We start from the raw sequence: 22,015 nt of genomic DNA, 5'->3' as shown, positions 1-22,015 counted from the left end.
TCGCTCCCTGGGGCCTGCTCCGCCCAGGGGGTGAGTGCTGGGCCGGGATCTCCCAAGCCGAGGGGCTCCAGGGGCACTGCCCGGAGTGGAGCATCCAATGTGGGGGGGCCCAGGATCCCTGCTGTGCTCGCGGCCCCGGGGCATGGGCAGCAGGCCGGGCGGGGGCTGGGGAGCTGAACACAGGGTCTGCACCTCCTCTCTGCCCCTAACCCCCCTCTCTCTCTCTCCCTGCCCTCCCCTCCTGCGGCAGCATTGGCGAGCAGAGGTAGGTGGCATCCCGTCCTATGCACGGCGTGACCGACGGCACCACGCATGGCTCCTGTCTGCCCTCCCTGCTCCCCAGGCAGGGCTATGGGCTTGGGGCTGTGGGGGGCGGAGGCCATGGGCTGGCAGGGCTCAGGGGCAGCGCACCACAGCGCCCGGAGCCAGGCGCAGGCATCAGAGCTCCTGGGCTCCGGCCCCAGCCTGGCCCTGCCAGCGTCAGTGCAGTGGGGAAGGAGGCCAGCCCAGCCTAGCCCAGCCCTCGGAGTGGGTCAGGCCCTGAAACAGCCAGCCTCTGGCAGTGTAAAGGCTGCCCGCCAGGCCCCACAGACCCCGCTAGCTCCAGACAGGTTAGCGCTAGGCACACGCCCAGCCCCTGCATCCAGGACACTCGCAGAATGCCCAGGCCCGCTGGCCCCGAGGAACAGAACGCACCCGCTGTAAGACTTCTCCCAGGGCCAGCGCCTGGCTGGCCCCCTGCATTGTGCGTTTATCAGGAAAGACCAGACGTCCAGGTGACAGGGGGAAGGATCATCCAGGTAATATCCAGGTGACAGGGGGAAGGATATTGAAAACAAATGGTGGATGCAAAACCAAATCGTAGCACGCTTTCTGGAGACCGCACGTAGCTAACCGGTTCCCCTTCCGGCTCAAGAGCTTTCTCACCCCAAGTTCTCGCCAGTGTTTTCACCCCAGGCTGGCTGAGACCCCGCTTTCCTGACTGCCGACGCGCTGTCCATTTACTTCCTAGAGTAGGGCTCCGGCGGGGCGGGGGGGTGTCTCTGCTTTCTAGAAACACCCCCAGAGTCCATTGGTTTTACTCCTAGACAGGATAACCCCCGGGGCTTGTTTGTTCCTGTGTGCTCCTTTCCTGGTGACGTCACCGCTCTCGGCTAACATTTGACTTTGTGTGGAAATGGGCGTCCATTGTCTAGCTTACCACACTGATGCACAGTGCTGCCTTGTCTCTGTCGGGAGGACTCGGGTGGAGGCATGTCGCCTTTGGGAACGCAGTGCTCTGGTTCGGATCCACGCCGCCTTGCATGGCACGCACCTGCGTTTTGCAGTGACCGTGATGACCCGTGTGACCATGGCTTTCGTTTGAGCCCTTCCATGATGTTCTTTGGCGAACGAGTCAGACACCTGCACCCCTTGTCAGCGGGCGGCCGAGGTGCCGGGTGAGGGCAGCCCGCCGGGCTCAGGGCTCGGCCGAGGGCTGGCCGGCGGCTCCATGGCTGCGGTCAGCTTTGCCCCCGTTAACGGTTCCTTTCCGTCTCCGCAGGCTCAGCGCCATGTCAGCGACATGTACGAGGACCTGCGGGATGGCCACAACCTCATCTCGCTGCTGGAGGTGCTCTCGGGGGATACCCTGGTAGGTGGCACTGCTGGCTCCCGGACTGCAGCTTGTGCACAGCCGCCTCCCCGCTCCGGGGCCCGTCCTGCCAGCGCAGGGGCCTGTCCCGGCCCGGTCGGGGCAAGGAGCAGGTTCTGGTCCGGTGCCGGGGGTGGGGAGGGGAGAGGTTCTCAGGGCGAGTGTCTGCTCTGCGCTGCTCCCCCCGCATGCCACGCCCTCCTCTCTCCTCCCCCCCCCCCCCGCGTCACATCCCCCCCACCCCCGCCAGGGCACGTCCTCGCCCGCTGACCCATAGGCTGGGCCCCTGCCCGGCCCAGCACCACCTCCCCCAAACCCTCAGGCCCCTGCAGACTCGGGCCCGGTCCCCTTGGGGGAGGGCCGTGACCCCTGCTTCCCCGGCACCCCTGCCCGCTGACCCCGCATGCTCTGTGACCCCTGACCTCTCGCCGGGCCTGCTCGGGAAATCAGCCTGGTCCCCGGCCCCCCCGGGCCCCCCGGGCCCCCCGGTGCATCGTGGGCTTTTAACACGTTAACGTTACTTTGCGACACTGAACTTTCTGCTTCTTTGTACTTGTCTGCTGACCTCTGACCCCTGACCTCTGCCCTCTGGCCTTTGCCTCCTGTCCGTGCTGCTCCTGCTGGCTAGCCGAGGGAGCGCGACCTGATCAGGAGCGTGCGGCCGGTGAGTGGTTCCGCCTTCGCTCCCGGCCCCGCCCCGCCCGGCCCGCCCGATTGGCTGGGGAGCCACGAGGTCACGGCGAGCCCAGCCACTCGCCGCTCGGCTCCACCCGCCGCTCGCCTGCCATTGGCTGGGCTGCGGGGGCGGGCTGGGGGGCAGGCACGGCCGGGGGAGGCCCCGGGGCCCCGCTCTGGGGCCGGCCGCGCTCCCGGGGGCCGCGCCTGCCGGGGCAGAAACCCCTCCGAGCCCCCCGCGCCCCCCGGCCGCTCGCGCCGCCGGCTGGGGCCTGCCGCGGGGGGGGCTCAGCAGGGGGCGCTGTCCCCGGCAGGCAGGGCTGGCCCTAGGGGGTGCTGTGGGGCAGGGAGCGGGGCGGGGGCTCAGCAGGGGGCGCTGTCCCCGGCAGGCAGGGCTGGCCCCGGGGGGCGCTAGGGGGCAGGGAGCGGGGCGGGGGCTCAGCAGGGGGCGCTCTCCCCGGCAGGCAGGGCTGGCCCCGGGGGGCGCTAGGGGGCAGGGAGCGGGGCGGGGGCTCAGCAGGGGGCGCTCTCCCCGGCAGGCAGGGCTGGCCCCGGGGGGCGCTAGGGGGCAGGGAGCGGGGTGGGGGCTCAGCAGGGGGCGCTCTCCCCGGCAGGCAGGGCTGGCCCCGGGGGGCGCTAGGGGGCAGGGAGCGGGGTGGGGGCTCAGCAGGGGGCGCTCTCCCCGGCAGGCAGGGCTGGCCCCGGGGGGCGCTAGGGGGCAGGGAGCGGGGTGGGGGCTCAGCAGGGGGCGCTGTCCCCGGCAGGCAGGGCTGGCCCTGGGGGGCGCTAGGGGGCAGGGAGCGGGGTGGGGGCTCAGCAGGGGGCGCTGTCCCCGGCAGGCAGGGCTGGCCCTGGGGGGCGCTAGGGGGCAGGGAGCGGGGTGGGGGCTCAGCAGGGGGCGCTGTCCCCGGCAGGCAGGGCTGGCCCTGGGGGGCGCTAGGGGGCAGGGAGCGGGGTGGGGGCTCAGCAGGGGGCGCTGTCCGCGGCAGGCAGGGCTGGCCCCAGGGGGTGCTGGGGGGCGCTAGGGGGCAGGGAGCGGGGTGGGGGCTCAGCAGGGGGCGCTGTCCGCGGCAGGCAGGGCTGGCCCTGGGGGGCGCTAGGGGGCAGGGAGCGGGGTGGGGGCTCAGCAGGGGGCGCTGTCCCCGGCAGGCAGGGCTGGCCCTAGGGGCCGCTGTGCTGCAGGGAGCGAGGCGGGGGCTCAGCAGGGGGTGCTCTCCCCGGCAGGCAGGGCTGGCCCCAGGGGGTGCTGGGGGGCGCTGTGCTGCAGGGAGCGGGGCGGGGGCTCAGCAGGGGGCGCTCTCCCCGGCAGGCAGGGCTGGCCTCAGGGGGTGCTGGGGGGCGCTAGGGGGCAGGGAGCGAGGTGGGGGCTCAGCAGGGGGTGCTCTCCTCAGCAGGCAGGGCTGGCCCTAGGGGGTGCTGTGGGGCAGGGAGCGGGGCGGGGGCTCAGCAGGGGGCGCTCTCCCCAGCAGGCAGGGCTGGCCCCAGGGGGTGCTGGGGGGCGCTGTGCTGCAGGGAGCGGGGCGGGGGCTCAGCAGGGGGCGCTCTCCCCGGCAGGCAGGGCTGGCCCCAGTGCCCCAGCTTGGCGCGTGGGGGGGGCTCTCCCCTCTGTTGGCGTGGCCGCAGTGCCCCAGCATCCGTGCGCAGTCTGACACGGGGGTCCCGGTCCCTCCTGGCCAGGCGAGCGGCAGGTCCCTTTTTGCAGGTCCGGAGACTTGCGCTGCGTCATGCCCATGTCCCCTGGGCTGTGCTTGGCGCCCCTTGCAGGCGCCGAGAGGGGCAGGCATCTTGGGGCTCCACGTGCTGTGTGCAGCGTGGCACCTTGCTGTGCTCCCCACACAGGGGCACCATCTCAGGCTCCGGAGCTCTCGCTGCCCTCAGGCCGTGTGGGGAGGAGGGCACAGGAAGGCAGAGCCGGGCCCTGGCCTGCCCTGGGGCTGGTGGGTGCTGGCCGTGGGGCAGGGCTGGCCGGCTGTATCCAGGTGCCCTGGAGGAAGCTCGGAGCCGCAGCCCATCCGTGCTCAGCACTTTCCTTGCTATTGTTTCGTTCGGCACATTTCCTTCCAGCCTCCCGTGGGAACAACTAGTGGCTGAGGATTTCCGGGCCCAGCCCCATGCCCCCTGCTCTGCCCCTTCCTTCAGGCTTCGCGCCCCACAGCTCCGGCCCGCTGCCGGGAGCCTCCTGTTCCAGCTAGCGAAGGGGGGCCCCTGCCCGGCAGTCTGGCTGGGATGTGCCCCCTCTCCTGGGCACTGCCCTCGGGCTCTGCAGCGTGGGGAGTGCTGCTGCCAAGGGACCTGGAGAGGCAGTGACCAGGCGGGCTGAGCTGCAGGCAGCTGGCTCTGTGGCCTGGTGGGACCCCGGCCCTGAGCACCAGCCTGGTTCCCAGCCTCCAGAGGTGCCAAGGCCAGCAGCCCTTCCTCTCCAGCCCGTCCTCTGTCCGCATGGTTTGCAAGCCCTGTGCTAACCCTGCTTGCGCCGTGAGCCCTGGTCCCGTCCTGAGCACCTCGGCCATGGCACCCTGTAGCCTCAGGGCCCGGGGCAGGGGAGACCTGGAGGCAGTAGGAGATGCCCTGGGTGCAATTCTTCTCTGCCCCCAGAGAGCAGCGTCCTGGCTTCCCCTCTAGCAATGGGCTCCTGAGGCCCAGCAGCTGTAGGGCAGGGCCCTCGGGCTGGGGGGTAGTACAGAGAAAGGGGCTGCCCCATTGACACTGTCCGTCAGTCCCTGGGGAGCTCTGTCACCCCCAACGGCTGAGCTTGCTCCTGTTGCAGCCCCTCAGGGTGACTCCTGTCCTGGCGTCCCCGGGCGATGCTCTGGAACTGCTCCCCATGAAGCCAGGCAGGACTCTGGGGAAGTCTCCTCTCTGTGAGCAGCCTGTCTGCAGGACACACAGCTCACCCGGCTTCCCCCTTCCTGAGTCTGACCTCGGAGCATTCAGCCTCCTCTGCCCCTCCGTGCGCTTCCCAGAGCGAGTCTGCTCAGGCGGGGTCCTGGGGAAGCCAGAGTGTCCTGCCCTGCAACTTCATAGTCAGACGGGACTCTCAGCCAGCCAGTAACACAGAAGGTTTATTAGACGACAGGAACATGGTCTAACACAGAGCTTGTAGGTTCAGAGAACAGGACCCCTCAGTCAGGTCCATTTTGGGGGGCAGTGAGCCAGACAACCACGTCTGCCCTTCACTCCATATTCCAGCCAGCCCCAAACTGAAACTCTCTCCAGCCCCGCCCTGCTCTGGGCTTTGTCCCTTTCCCGGGCCAGGAGGTCACCTGATTCCTTTGTTCTCCAACCCTTTAGCTCTCACCTCGCAGAGGGGAAGGGCCCAGGCCATCCGTTGCCAGGAAACAGGACCATTCTCTGTGTCCAGACCCCTGCACACACCTGCCCTCTAGGGCTCTGCAATGATCATACACCCTTACCCCGCCCCCTAGATACTTAAGAACTGCCTAGGGGAAACTGAGGCATCCCCACAATATTCAGAGGAAACATTAAGAACAGTCCCACTTTGTCACAACTGCGCAGCCCCTGGCCTGCTGTGGCATGGGGCAATGGAATGGGCACCTGGGAGAGGAGCCAGTTAGGGCAGCTAGGCCTGGCCAGGGAGGACCACTCAGCTCCTGCCCCGCCATGAGCTACACCCATGGAGGGAGGGGTCCTGGCACCTACTGACTGGGGGCACCAGCTGTTGGGTTCCTCTTGCTCTCACTTCTCGCCGGAGCCCTAGCTCCGCAGTTTGGCAGTGGGGACCTGACCTGTACCAAGGCTGCTGGCCCTGCCCTGCATGGAGGGAGGAGTGCTCAGGGCACTAGGGGGGCCCTGGTGCCCCGGCTTGGCCACTCACCCTCCTGCTCCTTCTGTCTTTGCAGCCCCGCGAGAAGGGGCGAATGCGCTTCCATAAGCTGCAGAATGTGCAGATTGCCCTGGATTACCTGAAACACCGGCAGGTGAGCTGCAGGGGGGGCAGGCCGGGGCCGGGGAGCAGGGGAGGGGCAGGTTCCACCCCTGCTGTGATGGGGGAGGGTCTCGCCAGGGACCGGGGGAGGGGCAGGCTCTGCCCCTGCTGTGATGGAGGGGTCTCGCCGGGGAGGAGGGGCAGGCCCCAGGCGAGACGAGCCCATTGGGCCCCATGACGTAACCGCGGCTCTGGTGTCGGCAGGTGAAGCTGGTGAACATCCGCAATGATGACATCGCCGACGGCAACCCCAAGCTCACGCTGGGCCTCATCTGGACCATCATCCTCCACTTCCAGGTGAGCCTGGCTCCACCTGCCCCCCCCCCCCCCCAGCGCCCTCTGCTGGGAAAGGCCAGGGCTAGAGCGCTCGCTCTCTTTCACTGGGTCCTGTGGGGCCGGGCATTGGGTAGGGCGGGGACCTGCTCCCTTCTCCCGGGGGTTGGGCTGGGTGGGCCGTGGGGCAGGGCAGAGGGGGGAGCTGCTCTGGAGTGAGGTGAGACCTTGGGGCTCCTTGCTTCTCCCTCCCCCTGGCCTGGCCTCAGCCGCTCCCTGCCGGGGGAGCCTCCCACCCTCCCGCTGGGGCGTGGCCCTTGGCCTCTGCGCGGGATGCTGGGCTCTGCCAGCCCCGGCACGGCGGGGGAGGGGAGACGCCGGCTGCCTGGGCGGGAACGTGGCAGCCGCAGGGGCAGCCTTTTGGAGGCTGAGTCACCCGCTCCCTGTGCCAGGCTGCCGAAGCGCGGCTTAGCCCCAGGGCGGAGCCTGGCCGCCGGGGTGACTCAGACACACGGGCCCTGGCTGGCATCCGTGCCTGCTCCCCGCGAGCTAGCCACAGTCGTTTCCTGGCCTTGCGGGTGCTGAACCGGGGGCCGGCGGAGCCCTGGTGAAGCTGGAGCTGCCCACTTCTCACCGACCACCTAGGAACGGCAGGAACCGGCGGAGCTGGCCCCAGCCACGGGCTTCCTGGCCTGGCCGCCCCTGCTCCATTGCACGCGGGTCCCCCCTGCGGCTGCACACCCGTCACCACGCTGCTCCTTGGGGCTGGCTCCTGCTGGGCACCCCTGTGCTGCCCGCCTCGTGCCGTGACTGGCCTGGAGCTGGGCATGGCTGTCAGCCCGGCACACACGCTGCTCTTCCTGGCCAGGCTCTGCAGCTCCTCTGCTCATAGGCCCAGTAGAGCGCAGCCCCCAGGGGTGGGAACGGGGTGGGGCAGGGCCCCCCTTCCCCACAGGCTGCACTGGGGAGGAGGGGCAGCTCAGCTTGCAGAGCCCAACCAAAGGGCTCTGGATCCAGGAGTCCTGGTGTTCCCGGAGGCTGCCCGTGGGCTCCTTTCCCTGCCCAGAGCAGGAGAGCGGCAGCAGGCTGGGGTCTGGGCAGTATCCCTGCTGCAGCAGTGCGGGAGCAGCGGGGGCTGGCTGCTCATGGAGCGCCCAGGGCATCGGGACCTGCCGTGTGCTCTGGGGAGAGCACTGGGAGTGGAGAGATGCCAGGCAGCTGGCGGAGCAGGTGTTTCCGTCCTGCCTACTGTCGTGGCCCAGCCTGCAGCCGCTGTCGGGGGGGGGGAGCGTGTGCCGTAGGACGTGTCCCTGGCTGGGGGCCAGCGAGCCCCCCTGCGGCGGGGGGAGACATGCAGAGCCGGGCGGTGATTCAGGCGCCATTTCCGCTGGGTTGGGGGTTTGTGCCGAGCGTGGGCGCTTGCGGTGAGCGCCGGCGACCGGCAGCCCCTAACCGCCCCCCCCCCCCCCCGCAGGCTGCGGTCCCCAGTGAAACAGGAAGGAGGCTGCCTGGAGCCTCGCCACCGGAGACAGCTGCACCCTGGGGTGGGGTGTCACAGAGTCCCAGGCTGCTCGGGAGCCGCCCCGAGTGAAGCCAGGCAGGACTCTGATGCAGCGTGACTCCCGCAGGGCACCCTCACGCCCGGGCCAGGAGCCTGCTCAGCTTCGGTGCTTTGGCGCGTTCAGCCCCCTGTTCGCCCCTGGGGAAGCCTTGCACACCCCCAAAGGGCCCTGCCCCCCCAACGCCGCAGGCAGCAGCGACTCTCAGCCCGCGTGTAACTGAAGGTTTTTTAGTCGGCAGGAACTCAGCGTAGAACAGAGCGTGTTAGCACAGGAATCAGCAACGTCCATCTTGGGGGGATCCAGGGCCTGGTGCCCCGGTCTCCCGCTCCAGGAGACGACCCCTTCCAACTGCCTGGCCTCCCTCACGCCCATTGCCCCTCCTCCCTCCTTTGTTTCTTTCCCAGGCCAGCAGGTCACCTGCTCTGCACCAACACCTCTCGCTGGATGGGGACCATGGGGACCGGCCGTCAGTTGCCAGGCTACAGGGTGTCCACTGTTCTCTGCAGCCAGTCGCAGTCGCGCCTGCCCTCTCTGGGACGGTCACACCCCCTTATCCCGCCACCAAGAGACTTGAATAACACCGAGGGGAAACTGAGGCGCGCACAATATTCAGAGAAAACATCAAGAACATTCCCGCTTTGTCCCAGGGTGTCCCTGGGCCAGGGGGTGGAGGAGGCCCCCAGCGGAGCGCTGGGCAGGGGCTCCGCAGGGCCAGGGTGGCTGGCTGACGCATACCCGTCCCTTCCAGATCTCGGACATTCAGGTGAGCGGGCAGTCCGAGGACATGACGGCCAAGGAGAAGCTGCTGCTGTGGTCGCAGCGCATGGTGGAGGGCTACCAGGGCCTGCGCTGCGACAACTTCACCGCGAGCTGGCGGGACGGGCGTCTCTTCAACGCCATCATCCACCATCACAAGTGAGAGATGGGTGGGGGCTGGGCGCGGCCTGCACTGGGGGTGGGAGCCGGGGGGAGCAGGGGCTCACACTAGCTGGCTGGTAAGTGCGTGCCCAGTGGTCAGTGCACAGCCACGAGGGGCTGCCCCACACGCAGCTCTGCGAGCCCAGGGGTGCTGGGCTCCCTCGCTCTGGGGGGGCCCTTGCACTGGAGGGTTGGGGGGCAGCGACTGCTCTGTGCGATCTGGGCCCGGGGGCTGCATCCCCGTGCTGGCAAAGACTGCGGGACAGGGTGGCAAGGGTGCCCTGCCCTGCCCTGCCCCACTCGGCTCTGGCAGGCGCCTGTTGCTCCAGGCCTCGAGTTCTGCGGGAGCATGTCGGGACAGCCAGCTGGATAGTTCAGAGAGGTGGAGCCGGGCCGCGCCCTGCACCAGCCCCAGAGCCGGGAACTGTTTTCCCTTCCCAGACTGCTGGGGCTGGCACAGCCCCCCAGCTAGCCCCTCTCCTAGCCACCTGGGCTCCCCGGGGAGTGACTTAGCTGACACACAGCAGCTGCTGCCCGGGTCCCCGAGCCTCTCGGCCCCTTGCCACCCTGCAGTCCCCATGCGGGGCTCTCAGGAGGGGGGCTCTCCAAGCAGAGTAGGGGCAGCCCGTGCAGGCAGATCACAATGGGCCCGTCTCAGCGGGATCGGGCCCATCGCACTTGCCTCCCCATGGAGAGGCGGCTGTTGGCTCTGTGGAGCCCCCACAGCTGGGCCTGGCGCTTGGGGCCTGCGTAAAATGCAAAATCTCCAGACAAGTTCCAGCCCCTCAGCTTGTCGTGCCAGCGTCAGGGAGAGCCGGGCTGGGCAGGCGGACCCCCTCTGAGCCCCGTGTGCCTCGCCTGCCTGGACCGCCAGGGCCGCGCTGCCCTTCCCCGGCACACAGCGCTGCCCTCGGCTGGGAGTGGGGGGCGGGGGCCTGCTGGAGGCTACGTCAGCTCCCGCTTTCCTCTGTAAGTGTAACAAGTACGTGCAGGAGCCGCCCCGCCCCGGGAGAGGCAGGGGGAGGACGTGGGGCTGGCAGCACAGTACAGCCTCCACTCTGCAGGGAGAGGGTGGCTCCCCGGCATCGCGGCACCAGGGCGGGCGGCTCGGCCAGGGCTCCCCGGCATCGCGGCACCAGGGCGGGCGGCTCGGCCAGGGCTCCCCGGCATCGCGGCACCAGGGCGGGCGGCTCAGCCAGGGCTCCCGGCTCCCCGGCACCAGGGCGGGCGGCTCGGCCAGGGGTCCCGGCTCCCCGGCACCAGGGCGGGCGGCTCGGCCAGGGCTCCCCGGCATCGCGGCACCAGGGCGGGTGGCTCGGCCAGGGCTCCCGGCACCAGGGCGGGCGGCTCGGCCAGGGCTCCCGGCTCCCCAGCGCAGTGAGCAGAGGAAGGCTCGGGCCCCAGCATGGAGAGGAGCTCGCGCCAGCGGGTGAAGAAGAAGCTGCACCGGCAGGGGCCAGGCGGCTCAGCGGGGTCCCGGGCGGGGGCAGAGGAGCAGGTGGTGATGCTGTGCGAGGAGATCGCCGACCCCGCTGCGCTGGAGACCCCCAACGTCAGCAGCTCGCTGTACTCCCTGCACTCCACCCTGCGGCTTCAGGAACTGTAGGCACCGGTGCAGCGGGTGGGCTAGGGGAGCCAGGGCAAAGCCTTGACTGGCCGCAGCTGCCCTCTCCCCCCAGGCTGCACTGGCTGGGGGGCTGCAGCTGATCTTGTGGGGGTGACGGGCAGAGCTTGTTCTGCCTCAACTCATCCCCCCTGGAGTGCGGCATTCAGTTAAAAGTACCCACGTTTACAGCTGCTGAGCGGAGTTGGGGGGGACAGAAACCTGGGCTGGCCCCCACCGGAACAGGGCCCCCAGGCATCTGGCGCAGTGGCGGGGTGGGGGGGGGAGTCGGCTCTGCAGAGCCGGAGCAGATCTGCCATCTTGGGGCGGCGTTACCTGGCTTCCCCAGGCAAGGCCTCAGGGAGGTCAGCTCCCGCTCCCTGCCGGGCCGTGGCTCCTGCTGCCGGTGTGGGGCTCGGCGGGCTGCCCAAGGCCCTGAGCCGGGGGAGCTGCCCCATTGCTGTGAGGGGCGCGGCACCAGCGGCAGGGCTGGGGGGAATGACCCACGGTGTGGTACTGAGGTGCCCTGCCTGGGACGGGACGGGGAGCTGGCAGGAGCCAGCCTGACTGCCGGGCGGGGACAGCGTTGGATGGGGGGAGCTGCTGTGCTGAGCTGTGGGACTGGTCAGAGCTCTCCTGGCCCCACAGCCAACATGCTGCAGGGAGGGGGCCCGTGGTATGAGTCAGCGTCTCGTGTTTCCCCCAGCTGTGCAAGGGTTAAGTGCTGTGTCTCGCCCGGCCCGCGAGGGGTCCCGGTGCTGCGGCTCGCCCGGCCCGCGAGGGGTCCCGGTGCTGCGGCTCGCCCCGCCCGCGAGGGGTCCCGGTGCTGCGGCTCGCCCGGCCCGCGAGGGGTCCCGGTGCTGCGGCTCGCCCGGCCCGCGAGGGGTCCCGGTGCTGCGGCTCGCCCGGCCCGCGAGGGGTCCCGGTGCTGCGGCTCGCCCCGCCCGCGAGGGGTCCCGGTGCTGCGGCTCGCCCGGCCCGCGAGGGGTCCCGGTGCTGCGGCTCGCCCGGCCCGCGAGGGGTCCCGGTGCTGCGGCTCGCCCCGCCCGCGAGGGGTCCCGGTGCTGCGGCTCGCCCCGCCCGCGAGGGGTCCCGGTGCTGCGGCTCGCCCGGCCTGCGAGGGGTTCTCCTAGCCCCTGCAGTGGAGGACGCTGGTGATGTGCTCATGGCGGGGCACAGACCTGGCCCAGCCCTCAGCTCCACCAGACGGTGCCCCCAGGCGTCCCAGCTGCTGCAGGCCGGGCATGGCATAGGGGGTGGGGCCGAGCCGTCAGTGGGGCCCCAGAGCAGGCTCCAAGCTGGGCCTGGGGTTTACAGCTCTGGGGATGCCCGGCCCCTCACACGCTCCGTCTCTGACACAGGCCCATGCTCATCGACATGAACAAGGTGTATCGCCAGACCAACCTGGAGAACCTGGACCAGGCCTTCACCGTGGCCGAGCGGGACCTGGGGGTGACGCGCCTGCTGGACCCTGAAGGTACGAGGTGGGGAAGGGTCCCTGTGCCATGCACACAGCCCCTTCCTGGCCTGGGGCAGCCACCCAGTGGCTCTGCTCCCTGCAGGGAACCCTTGGGTGCAGCAGCCGCTCGGCCTGGTGGTGAATGGGTGCATCCCATGAGCACGGGGGGCAGCCCCCTGCAGGTGGAGACCCCTGGGCTGGGGCTCCCCCACAGCTGCTCACGCTCTGCCCTCCCCCCAGATGTGGACGTGCCCCAGCCGGACGAGAAGTCCATCATCACCTATGTCTCGTCGCTGTATGATGTCATGCCCCGTGTGCCCGAGGTGTCGGTCGGCATCAAGGCCAATGTGAGTATGGGGCTGTGGAGGCCACGGGACTTCGGGGCCGCTGCGTCTCTGGGCTGGCCTGTGCCCAGCCCGCCGGGGCCCGGGAGCCTCGCTGTGCCACAGGGACAGGCCATGAGACACCGGCAGTCCCTCTCTCCACGCTCCCTGCAGTGGGGCCCGATGAGCCACAGGCCATGGGAGCCCTGGCAATCTGCAGACGCCAGGGAAGAGGAGGGGGCCTGAGGCTGTGGGCTGGCGCTAGAGAAGCAGGCTAAGCAGAGAGCTCCCTCTCCCTCCCCTTGCCTGACGCCTCTGGCCTTTGGTCTCCTGCTCAGCCGCGCTTCCCTGCAGAGGGGTGGGGGGGTCCCCTGTGTCACGGAGCCCCGGGATCAGTGCTAGGCCCCGGCTAGGGAATGGTCTGAGAGGAACCCCTCAGTGGGCCAGACCCCCAGGGCCTCTCTCCCGGCTCATGGGCAGCCACGCGGCCTCTTGGCCTCCTCAGCTGAACCCCGGGGGCTCCAGCCCTCCTGCCCCACACCCTCAGCTCTGCCCAGCGAGTCCAACTGGGCCAGACCCCTGGGGAGACCCGGCCACACAGCAGGGGCTAGTGCCCCTCGCCCGGCGTTCGCAGGGACACTCTCCGCGCGGTCACACGGGTTGTTAGCTAGCTGCTCACAGCACGGGATGTGCTCAGGGTGGCCCAGGGAAACGCGGGTTAAAGCCCCGACCGGTGGGGTCAGCCCGGAGCCCAGAGCCCAGCTGTAAGAGCCCCGTTGTTCCAGCTCTGTCCGTCTGACCTCCTTGGGCAGTTCCCAGGTGACCCCAGGCTTCTTCCAGCAGCCAACACCTACCCCCTCACCTCACTCCTCACAGTCCTTTGTTCTCGAGCTGGGGGGTCTTTGCTCAGCCTCCTTGCAGAGAGGTGGGGAAACCCCTCCACACCCCGCACCTTGGGTGCCAGAGGTCAATGTCCCGGTGATTGGCTTTGCCATTGTCTTCTTGGGTTCTCCATTGATATGGGGTCAGCTGGTCGACATTCATAACCATGTCCCTTAGCCATGCCCTGAAAGCAAACAGTCTTGTCCCCTCCTCTCGCACTGGGTAACAGTGCAGCATGTAGGGGAAACTGAGGCACACATGGGGTTATAAAAACAGTACTGAAAATTCCGGTGATGGGGGTGGTTGGCCAGTCACTGAGGTTCCCATCCAGGGGTGACTCCAGCCGAGATGGTCCAGGGAGACCAGCGGTTCCTGCCCGCCAAGGAGCTCGGCCCCGAATCCCACCCATCCGTTTCTGTGCTCTCTCTCAACTCCTGGGGGCCGGGGAGGGGAGGCTGGCCAGCCCGGCAGCTGCGGGGACCCGGGGCCATGCTCTCGCCTGTCCCCTAGGAGCTGCAGCTGCGGTGGCAGGAGTACCGCGAGGTGGTGACGGCTCTGCTGCAGTGGATTCGCAATCACACCATCCTCTTCGAGGAGCGCAAGGTGCCGGCCAGCTATGAGGAGATCGAGGTGAGGGGCCTGGCTGTCTGGGCCACGCGGGGGGATTCCCGGGGATGGGGCTCTGGGGACCTCTCGTCCCCGGGCTGCACAGCCCCATCTCCCCAGCTACAGGTGCCCTTTGGGGCCCCCTGGTTCCTTCGCTGCCCCTTCTCGCTGGGGCAGGAGCAGCCCACGTGGCCTCTTCAGCTGCCGCCCGCCTCCCGCCGCCCAGGCATGGAGAGGGAGCCCGTGCCTTGCCCTGCAGGAGTGCCCCTCCCGGTGGGGGCGTGCGATCCGGGCAGGGGGGCTGCGCACTGAGTGGGCTCCTGGGGTGGGCTGGGGGTGTGCTCAGAGCCTGAGCTGGCGGGGGGGGCCGTGGTCTTTGAGCCACGTGTTCTGTCCCCTGGCTCCCTTCTAGTCCTGTCCCGATGCGGCTGCTGCTGGCAGGGGATGAAAGGCCCCAGTGCTGGGTGGGGGAGCTCTGCCGGTGTTGCCCAGGAGGGATCTGGCTGGGCAGTGTGCCCAGGTGCCCAGGCCCCACCCACACACAGGAGCCGCCTGGACGCCCCCAGAAGGAGGGGCCCACAGAGCTCCCTAGGGAGTGGGTGCGTCCTGATGGCAGCGAGGGGGAGGCAGAGTCTGTGGTTCCCTGGGGCCGTAGGGGACCTGGCATCTGGCTCCTGGGGTGCCCAGCCCAACTCTGCGCTGGCAGCTGCCATCCCTTGGGGGGTCTGAGCCCAGCGTAGGGGGCAGCCGGCCCTGTGAGGGCCAGGCTGAGTCAGGGGGGCCTGGCAGGACTCAGCTCCTCACCCCGGGCGGGCAGGAGAGAGGGAGGGAGGAGAGGGCAGCGCAGCGGGCGGGGGGTCAAGGGGCTCCCCAGGCAGGGGGAGGGCGTCTGACTCATTCCTTCCATGCCAGCCCCTCGTGAGTCAACAGCGGCCAAGAAGAACCCGCCCGCCCAGCCCGCACTGCGGGGTGGGGCCCAGTCCCCAGGCCTGGCTCAGCTCTGGGTCCCAACCCCTGGTTGGGGGGCCTTTGCCCAGCCCGGAGAGGGGATGTCGTCTCCTCGGTGGGGGGGCGGGGGCTAGTGAGGGCAAGCCCTGCATGCTGGGCTAGGGAGAGGCTGGCCAGGCATGGGCCCTACTGATGGTGACCCCGCGCCTGGCACAGAGCCCCCGGGCAGCTGGCCACAGGCAGGTCGCACGGGGCCCCTCCCCTACCCCGGGGCCTGCCCTGCCTCCCCCGTGCCCTAACCCCAGCTCCCCCCAGATCCTGTGGCACCAGTTCCTGAAGTTCAAGGAAACCGAGCTCCCGGCCAAGGAGGCCGACAAGAACCGCTCCAAGGTCATTTACCAGTCGTTGGAGGTGAGCGGGGTGACGCCCCAGGGACCCCCTGGCAGAGAGCCACCCCGAGTCCTACATACAGCTGACAAGGCCGAGCCCCTCCCCTCCCGTCCCTCCCCGGGGGCAGTGCCGAGCCCCTCCCCTCCCGTCCCCTCCCCGGGGGCTGTGCCGAGCCCCTCCCCTCCCCTCCCGTCCCCTCCACGGGGGCAGTGCCGAGCCCCTCCCCTCCCCTCCCGTCCCCTCCCCGGGGGCAGTGCCGAGCCCCTCCCCTCCTGTTCCCCTCCCCGGGGGCTGTGCCGAGCCCCTCCCCTCCCGTCCCCTCCCCGGGGGCAGTGCCGAGCCCCTCCCCTCCCCTCCCGTCCCCTCCCCGGGGGCTGTGCCGAGCCCCTCCCCTCCCCCTCCCGTCCCCTCCCCGGGGGCAGTGCCGAGCCCCTCCCCTCCTGTTCCCCTCCCCGGGGGCTGTGCCGAGCCCCTCCCCTCCTGTTCCCCTCCCCGGGGGCAGTGCCGAGCCCCTCCCCTCCTGTTCCCCTCCCCGGGGGCTGTGCCGAGCCCCTCCCCTCCTGTTCCCCTCCCCGGGGGCTGTGCCGAGCCCCTCCCCTCCCCTCCCGTCCCCTCCCCGGGGGCTGTGCCGAGCCCCTCCCCTCCCGTCCCCTCCCCGGGGGCTGTGCCGAGCCCCTCCCCTCCTGTTCCCCTCCCCGGGGGCTGTGCCGAGCCCCTCCCCTCCCCTCCCGTCCCCTCCGCGGGGGCTGTGCCGAGCCCCTCATCCCTGAGCAGAGGGGGCTGCGCCCGGCTGTAACCGGGCATGTGACCAGGGGAGCTGTCCTGTGACTATGTCACACGGTGTGGGGCCAGCAGCTGGGCATCCCCAGCTCCCCACCGGCCCGGCGCCAGCCTGGGACCTAGCCCCAACCCCTGCAGACCCTGGGGGTGCCCAGAGCAAAGCCCTCCCGAGTGGGGCCAACCAGTGTTTGTGCCCCCCACTGCTGTGCTGCCCCATGGACCCCTCAGGCTGGGTGCGGGTTGGTCCTCACGTGCCCCCCATCCCATGGCCCCGTGGCTGCAAAGGCCCCATTTCTGTGTGTATCAGGAGCTGGCCCCCGACCTGCCTCAGGGGGGCCCTCCTCGTCCGTGTAACACTCCCTCTCGCCGGCGCAGGGCACGGTGCAGGCCGGGCAGCTGCAAGTGTCCCCCGGCTACCACCCGCTGGACGTGGAGAAGGAGTGGGGCAAGCTGCATGTCGCCATCCTGGAGCGCGAGAAGCTGCTGCGGGCTGAGTTTGAGAGGTCAGTGCTCGCGGGGGAAGGGGCCGGGGGGGGAGCCGAGGGGCCTGGGAGGGAATGTGGGGCTGGGCTGGGAGGGAGATGGGGGGGCTGGGCTGGGGGGCCGGGGGGAGATCTGGGGCGGGGCGGGAGCTGGGGAGTGGGGAAGGGCTGGCTGGCAGTGGAGGGGCCGTGGGTAGGGGAGAAGGGCTGGCTGAAGGGGGTCGGGGGCTGAGGTGCGGGGGTGTTGGGGGGGCTGGCTGGCCCAGGACGCTCTCCAGGCCAGGCTCCTGCTGGCAGCGGCTCCGGGCCGGGGTGTTCCCGCCCTGGCCTCGCAGCCCGTAATGGGAACCATACGGCTGGTGAGTCACCGCCCGCCGGGTGCCTCCCTCAGGAAGCCCAGCCCCGCCTGCCGCCGAGCAAACAGAGCCGAGCGCAGGCTGGCCACCGGCAGTGCCGCTGGGGCTCCCGGCTTGCCCTGAGCTCGCCGGCTCCAGCCGGGACGAAGGGGGGGCTCTGCCTTTCCCACAGGCACGTGGCAGAGCAGGGGTGGCATCCTGGGGGGCCTGGGGTTGCCCTAGCCACCAGAACTGGGGTGCACACGGGTGGGGCTGGGTTGGGGTGAGGCGGAGGAAGGCGGGGGCTGGGGTGCCCACAGCAGGGGCGGGGGGCTGGGCAGGGGCTGGGGTGCCCACAGCAGGGGCGGGGGGCTGGGCGGGGGCCTGGGGTGCCCACAGCAGGGGCGCGGAGCTGGGCGGGGGGCTGGGGTGCCCACAGCAGGGGCGGGGGGCTGGGCACGGGCTGGGGTGCACACAGGAGGGGTGGGGGGCTGGGCAGGGGCTGGGGTGCCCACAGGAGGGGCGCAGAGCTGGGCAGGGCCTGGGGTGCCCACAGCAGGGGCGGGGGGCTGGGCGGGGGCCTGGGGTGCCCACAGCAGGGGCGCAGAGCTGGGCGGGGGGCTGGGGTGCCCACAGCAGGGGCGGGGGGCTGGGCACGGGCTGGGGTGCACACAGGAGGGGTGGGGGGCTGGGCAGGGGCTGGGGTGCCCACAGGAGGGGCGCAGAGCTGGGCAGGGGCTGGGGTGCCCACAGCAGGGGCGCGGAGCTGGGCAGGGGCTGGGGTGCCCACAGCAGGGGCGGGGGGCTGGGCGGGGGGCTGGGGTGCCCACAGCGGGGGGGGGCAGGGCGCAGTTGTTCACCATGATCCCCTCCCCACCCCGCGCAGGCTGGAGCGGCTGCAGCGCATCGTCAGCAAGCTGCAGATGGAGTCGGGGGTGTGCGAGGAGCAGCTGAACCAGGCCGACACCCTGCTGCAGTCGGTGAGAGCAAAGCCCGGGGGGGCGGGGGGCTGCCCAGGGACCCCCGGGACGGGCCTGCCACGGCGCTGGCCAACACCTGAGGGCCAGGGGCAGCCCCGAGATACTCTGCGGGGGTAGGGCAGTGCATAGAGCGTGGGGGCAAGGGGACGGAGCAGTGCATGCAATGGGGGGACGGGCCCTGCATGCAATGGGGGGATGTCTCAGACGGCCCCCCCCGGTTTAACACACCTCCCTCCGGCAGGACATCCGGCTGCTGAACGCCGGGAAGCAGCCGCAGAAGGCGGCCGAGATCGAGCAGGACCTGGACAAGGCGGATGCCATGATCCGCCTGCTCTTCAATGATGTGCAGGCCCTGAAGGATGGGCGCCACCCGCAGGGCGAGCAGATGTACCGCAGGTAACAGGCCCAGCCAGAGCCCTGCCCCTGCCTGGGGGGGTGGGGCCCAGCCAGAGCCCTGCCCCTGCCTGGGGGGGTGGGGCCCAGCCAGAGCCCCGCCCCTGCCTGGGGGGTGGGGCCCAGCCAGAGCCCCGCCCCTGCCTGGGGGGTGGGGCCCAGCCAGAGCCCCGCCCCTGCCTGGGGGGTGGGGCCCAGCCAGAGCCCCGCCCCTGCCTGGGGGGGTGGGGCCTAGCCAGAGCCCAGCCCCTGCCCGGGGGGGCGGGGCTGTGACAGGTCCACAGGCCTGGTGCTCTCGCACAGCCCCTGGGAGGACCCCTTCAGTGTGTCAGCCCCCTGCGGGTCACACTCTGTCACTGGGGTCAGCCCCCCGGCTTCACCATCTGCGGGGACTGACCCTTGGAACCTTCAGCTCCCCTGGGGCGCGCCGTGAGCTCCCTGCAGAGAGTCCACCTGGACTGAACACCACGGGGAACCTTACACACCCAAACGGAGCAAAGCACCCCCAGTTTCCTTTATCTGGAGTGACTCTCAGCCTGGGGAGTTATTAGGTGTCTGGAACTCAGTGTAGGGAGTCCTTCGCTAACACAGACGGGAAAGTTACAGCAAAGTCCAGCCGGGTCAGTCCAGAGCCCAGAGCTCTCCGAGCCTTCTCTAGTCCCAGTCCAGCAGCCCCCCACTTAACAACCCCACCTGACCACTGCTCTGTCCTTTGTCCTTGTTCCTCGGGAAACCTGGTCACTTGGCCTCCTCCTCAGCCCTTTGTTCTCCAGCTTGTCACACCGGGCTGGCATCCTGCCGAGAGTCAGTTAGGGCTTGTAAGTCGACAAAACAAAAATCGCCAAAGGGTGTTCACACTTGCTCCCTCTGTCGACAGATCATGTCCACATTGGGGACATCATCATCGACAGGGCGAGCACTGCACCGTGGGTATGTATCCCACAGGGCAGCGTTGTGGGAAGAAAGAGCTGAGCGCTGCCGAGAGCAGTATCGTGAGCAGCTCTGGGAGCGCTCTGTGCTGAGGAACGGCAAAGCCGCTCAGCCGTCTGTCCCCGTCCGGCTGCAGCAGACATCTGTGTTCCTAGTGCCTGGCAGAAAAGCAGCAGTCCAATGATTTGCTCTTCGTTTCTTCCCCAAAGGGAGCAGCACCAAACAGATACTTCCCTGAGTTTTGAACGGGGAGGGGCGCATGCCTGCAGGGCAGCGGAGATCATGACACTGAGCAGAGCAATCAGGAAGCCAGTTCTGTGGACAAAACCATCAGCAGTGTATACACTGGGTCTTTGTCGACAATAAAGGGAGGGGAAAAGACCAAAGTCTTTCATGGGGGTGGAAGTTTTTGGTCACCAAAATTGGGCATTTTTTGCGATATAAGTCCCATTGTAGTGTGTATGCTCTTGTTGTTTTGTCACCAAAAGGCAGTTTTTGGGAACAAAACTTGCCAGTGTAGACAAATCCTTAGTTACTAGGTACCAAGTGTCTGGGTAATTGGAGTGGGCATTGTCTCTGCCGGGCTCTCCATGAGAAAGGCCAAAAAGCCATGTAGAGTTGGACCTTGCAAAGGGAATTAAAACCAATAGTAAAAGGGCTTATAGCTACATATATAAAAATAAAACAAGGAAAGAAGAAGTGGGACCGCTTAACACTGAGGATGGAGTGGAGGTTAAGGATAATCTAGGCATGGCCCAATATCTAAACAAATACTTTGCCTCAGTCTTTAACGAGGCTAATGAGGAGCATAGGGATAATGGGAGGACGACAAATGGGAATGAGGCTATGGAGATAGATATCACCACATTCGAGGTAGAAGCGAAACTCGAACAGCTTAAATGGACTAAATCTGGGGACCCAGATAATCTTCATCCAAGAATATTAAAGGAACTGGCACATGAAATTGCAAGCCCACTAGCAAGAAGTTTTAATGAATCTGTAAACTCAGGGGTTGTACCGTATGACTGGAGAATTGCTAACATAGTTCCTATTTTTAAGAAAGGAAAAAAAAGTGATCCGAGTAACTATAGGCCTGTTAGTTTGACATCTATAGTATGCAAGGTTTTGGAAAACATTTTGAAGGAGAAAGTGAAGGACATTGAGGCCAATGGTAATTGGGACAAAATACAACATGGCTTTACAAAAGGTAGATCGTGTCAAACCAACCTGATCTCCTCTGTAGCTCACGAAAGCTTATGGTCAAATAAATTTGTTAGTCTCTAAGGTGCCACAAGTACTCCTTTTCTTCTTTGAGAAGGTAACAGATTTTTTAGACAAAGGGAACGCAGTGGATCTAATTTACCTCGATTTCAGTAAGGCATTTGATACGGTTCCACACGGGGAATTATTAGCTAAATTGGAAAAGATGGGGATCAACATGAAAATTGAAAGGGTGGATGAAAAAATAAGGAACTGGTTAAAGGGCAGACTACAGTGGGTCACACTGAAAGGTGAACTGTCAGGCTGGAAGGAGGTTACTAGCGGAGTTCCTCAGGGATCGGTTTTGGGACCAGTCTTATTTAAACTTTTTATTACTGACCTTGGCACAAAAAGCGGGAATGTGCTAATAAAGTTTGTGGATGACACGAAGCTGGGAGGTATTGCCAATGCAGAGAAGGACCGGGATATCATACAGGAAGATCTGGATGACCTTGTAAACTGGAGTAATAGTAATAGGATGAAATTTAATAGTGAGAAGTGTAAGGTCATGCATTTAGTGATTAATAACAAGAATTTCTGTTATAAACTGGAGACGCATCAATTAGAAGTAACGGAGGAGGAGAAGGACCTCGGAGTATTGGTTGATCACAGCATGACTATGAGCCGCCAATGTAATATGGCCATGAAAAAAGCTAATGCAGTCTTGGGATGCATCAGGCGAGGTATTTCCAATAGAGATAAGGAGGTGTTAGTACCATTATACAAGGCACTGGTGAGACCTCACCTGGAATACTGTGTGCAGTTCTGGTCTCCCATGTTTAAGAAGGATGAATTCAAACTGGAACAGGTGCAGAGAAGGGCTACTAGGATGATCAAGGAATGGAAAACTTGTCTTATGAAAGGAGACTCAAGGAGCTTGGCTTGTTTAGCCTAACCAAAAGAAGGTTGAAGGGAGATATGATTCCTCTCTATAAATATATCAGAGGGATAAATACTACGGAGGGAGAGGAATTATTTAAGCTCAGTACCAATGTGGACACAAGAACAAATGGATATAAACTGGCCATCAGGAAGTTTAGACTTGAAATTAGACGAAGGTTTCTAACCATCAGAGGACTTTGGTTTTACCCCACTGGCTAACCACAAGTCACACAAGCAATTCCCTTAGACGCTCCAGTTTCCCAGTATCCCCACCAGTACCCCTCATTATGGGGACAGATGGTTATGAAAACCAATACCCCAGCAAAAGAAAAGAGGTTCTCTCGATCCCAAAGGACCAAGCCCCAGACCCGGGTCAATGTACAAATCAGATCTTACCCACAAATCACGCTGTTGCCAATCCTTTCAAATCTAAAATCTAAAGGTTTATTCAGAAAAGGAAAAGGATAGAGATGAGAGCTAGAATGGGTTCAATGGAATCAATGACAGACAGTGACGGCCAAGTTCTTGGTTCAGGCTTGCAGCAGTGAGGGAATAAACGGCAGGTTCAAATCCAGTCTCTGGAGAACATCCCCAGCTGGGATGGGTCCTTCAGTCCGTTGTGTAGAGCTTCTGTTTGTAGCAAAGTCCCTCCAGAGGTAAGAAGCAGGACTGAAGACCAGATGGAGATGAGGCATCAGCCTTTTATAGTCTCCTCCAGGTGTAAGAACCCCTCTTTGTTCTTACCGTGGAAAATT

At 66.7% G+C, this 22,015-nt stretch overlaps 1 protein-coding gene across 21 annotated transcripts in view; it reads left to right on the top strand.

Moving 5' to 3' along the window:
* The window catches only part of PLEC (plectin), a 166,988-nt gene that overhangs the window by 114,860 nt on the left and 30,113 nt on the right, over positions 1-22,015 (top strand). For 9 of the 21 annotated variants that reach the window (XM_073329773.1, XM_073329775.1, XM_073329788.1 and 6 more), the window contains 13 exons: positions 251-265; positions 1,544-1,633; positions 2,262-2,297; positions 6,169-6,246; positions 6,459-6,551; positions 8,838-9,004; positions 11,972-12,087; positions 12,310-12,416; positions 13,785-13,904; positions 15,144-15,239; positions 16,374-16,501; positions 17,702-17,795; positions 18,037-18,191. In XM_073329773.1, coding sequence (XP_073185874.1) covers positions 251-265; positions 1,544-1,633; positions 2,262-2,297; positions 6,169-6,246; positions 6,459-6,551; positions 8,838-9,004; positions 11,972-12,087; positions 12,310-12,416; positions 13,785-13,904; positions 15,144-15,239; positions 16,374-16,501; positions 17,702-17,795; positions 18,037-18,191 — 1,295 coding nt within the window. The remainder of the gene's footprint in view (positions 1-250; positions 266-1,543; positions 1,634-2,261; positions 2,298-6,168; positions 6,247-6,458; positions 6,552-8,837; positions 9,005-11,971; positions 12,088-12,309; positions 12,417-13,784; positions 13,905-15,143; positions 15,240-16,373; positions 16,502-17,701; positions 17,796-18,036; positions 18,192-22,015) is intronic. The other 12 variants (XM_073329774.1, XM_073329785.1, XM_073329768.1 and 9 more) reach the window with 3 other exon arrangements.

The sequence above is a fragment of the Lepidochelys kempii genome, chromosome 2, assembly GCF_965140265.1.
Source record: "Lepidochelys kempii isolate rLepKem1 chromosome 2, rLepKem1.hap2, whole genome shotgun sequence".
Lineage (NCBI taxonomy): Eukaryota > Metazoa > Chordata > Testudines > Cheloniidae > Lepidochelys > Lepidochelys kempii.
Note: the sequence above shows the minus strand (reverse complement) of the source record. Positions and strands in the feature narration are given on the sequence as shown.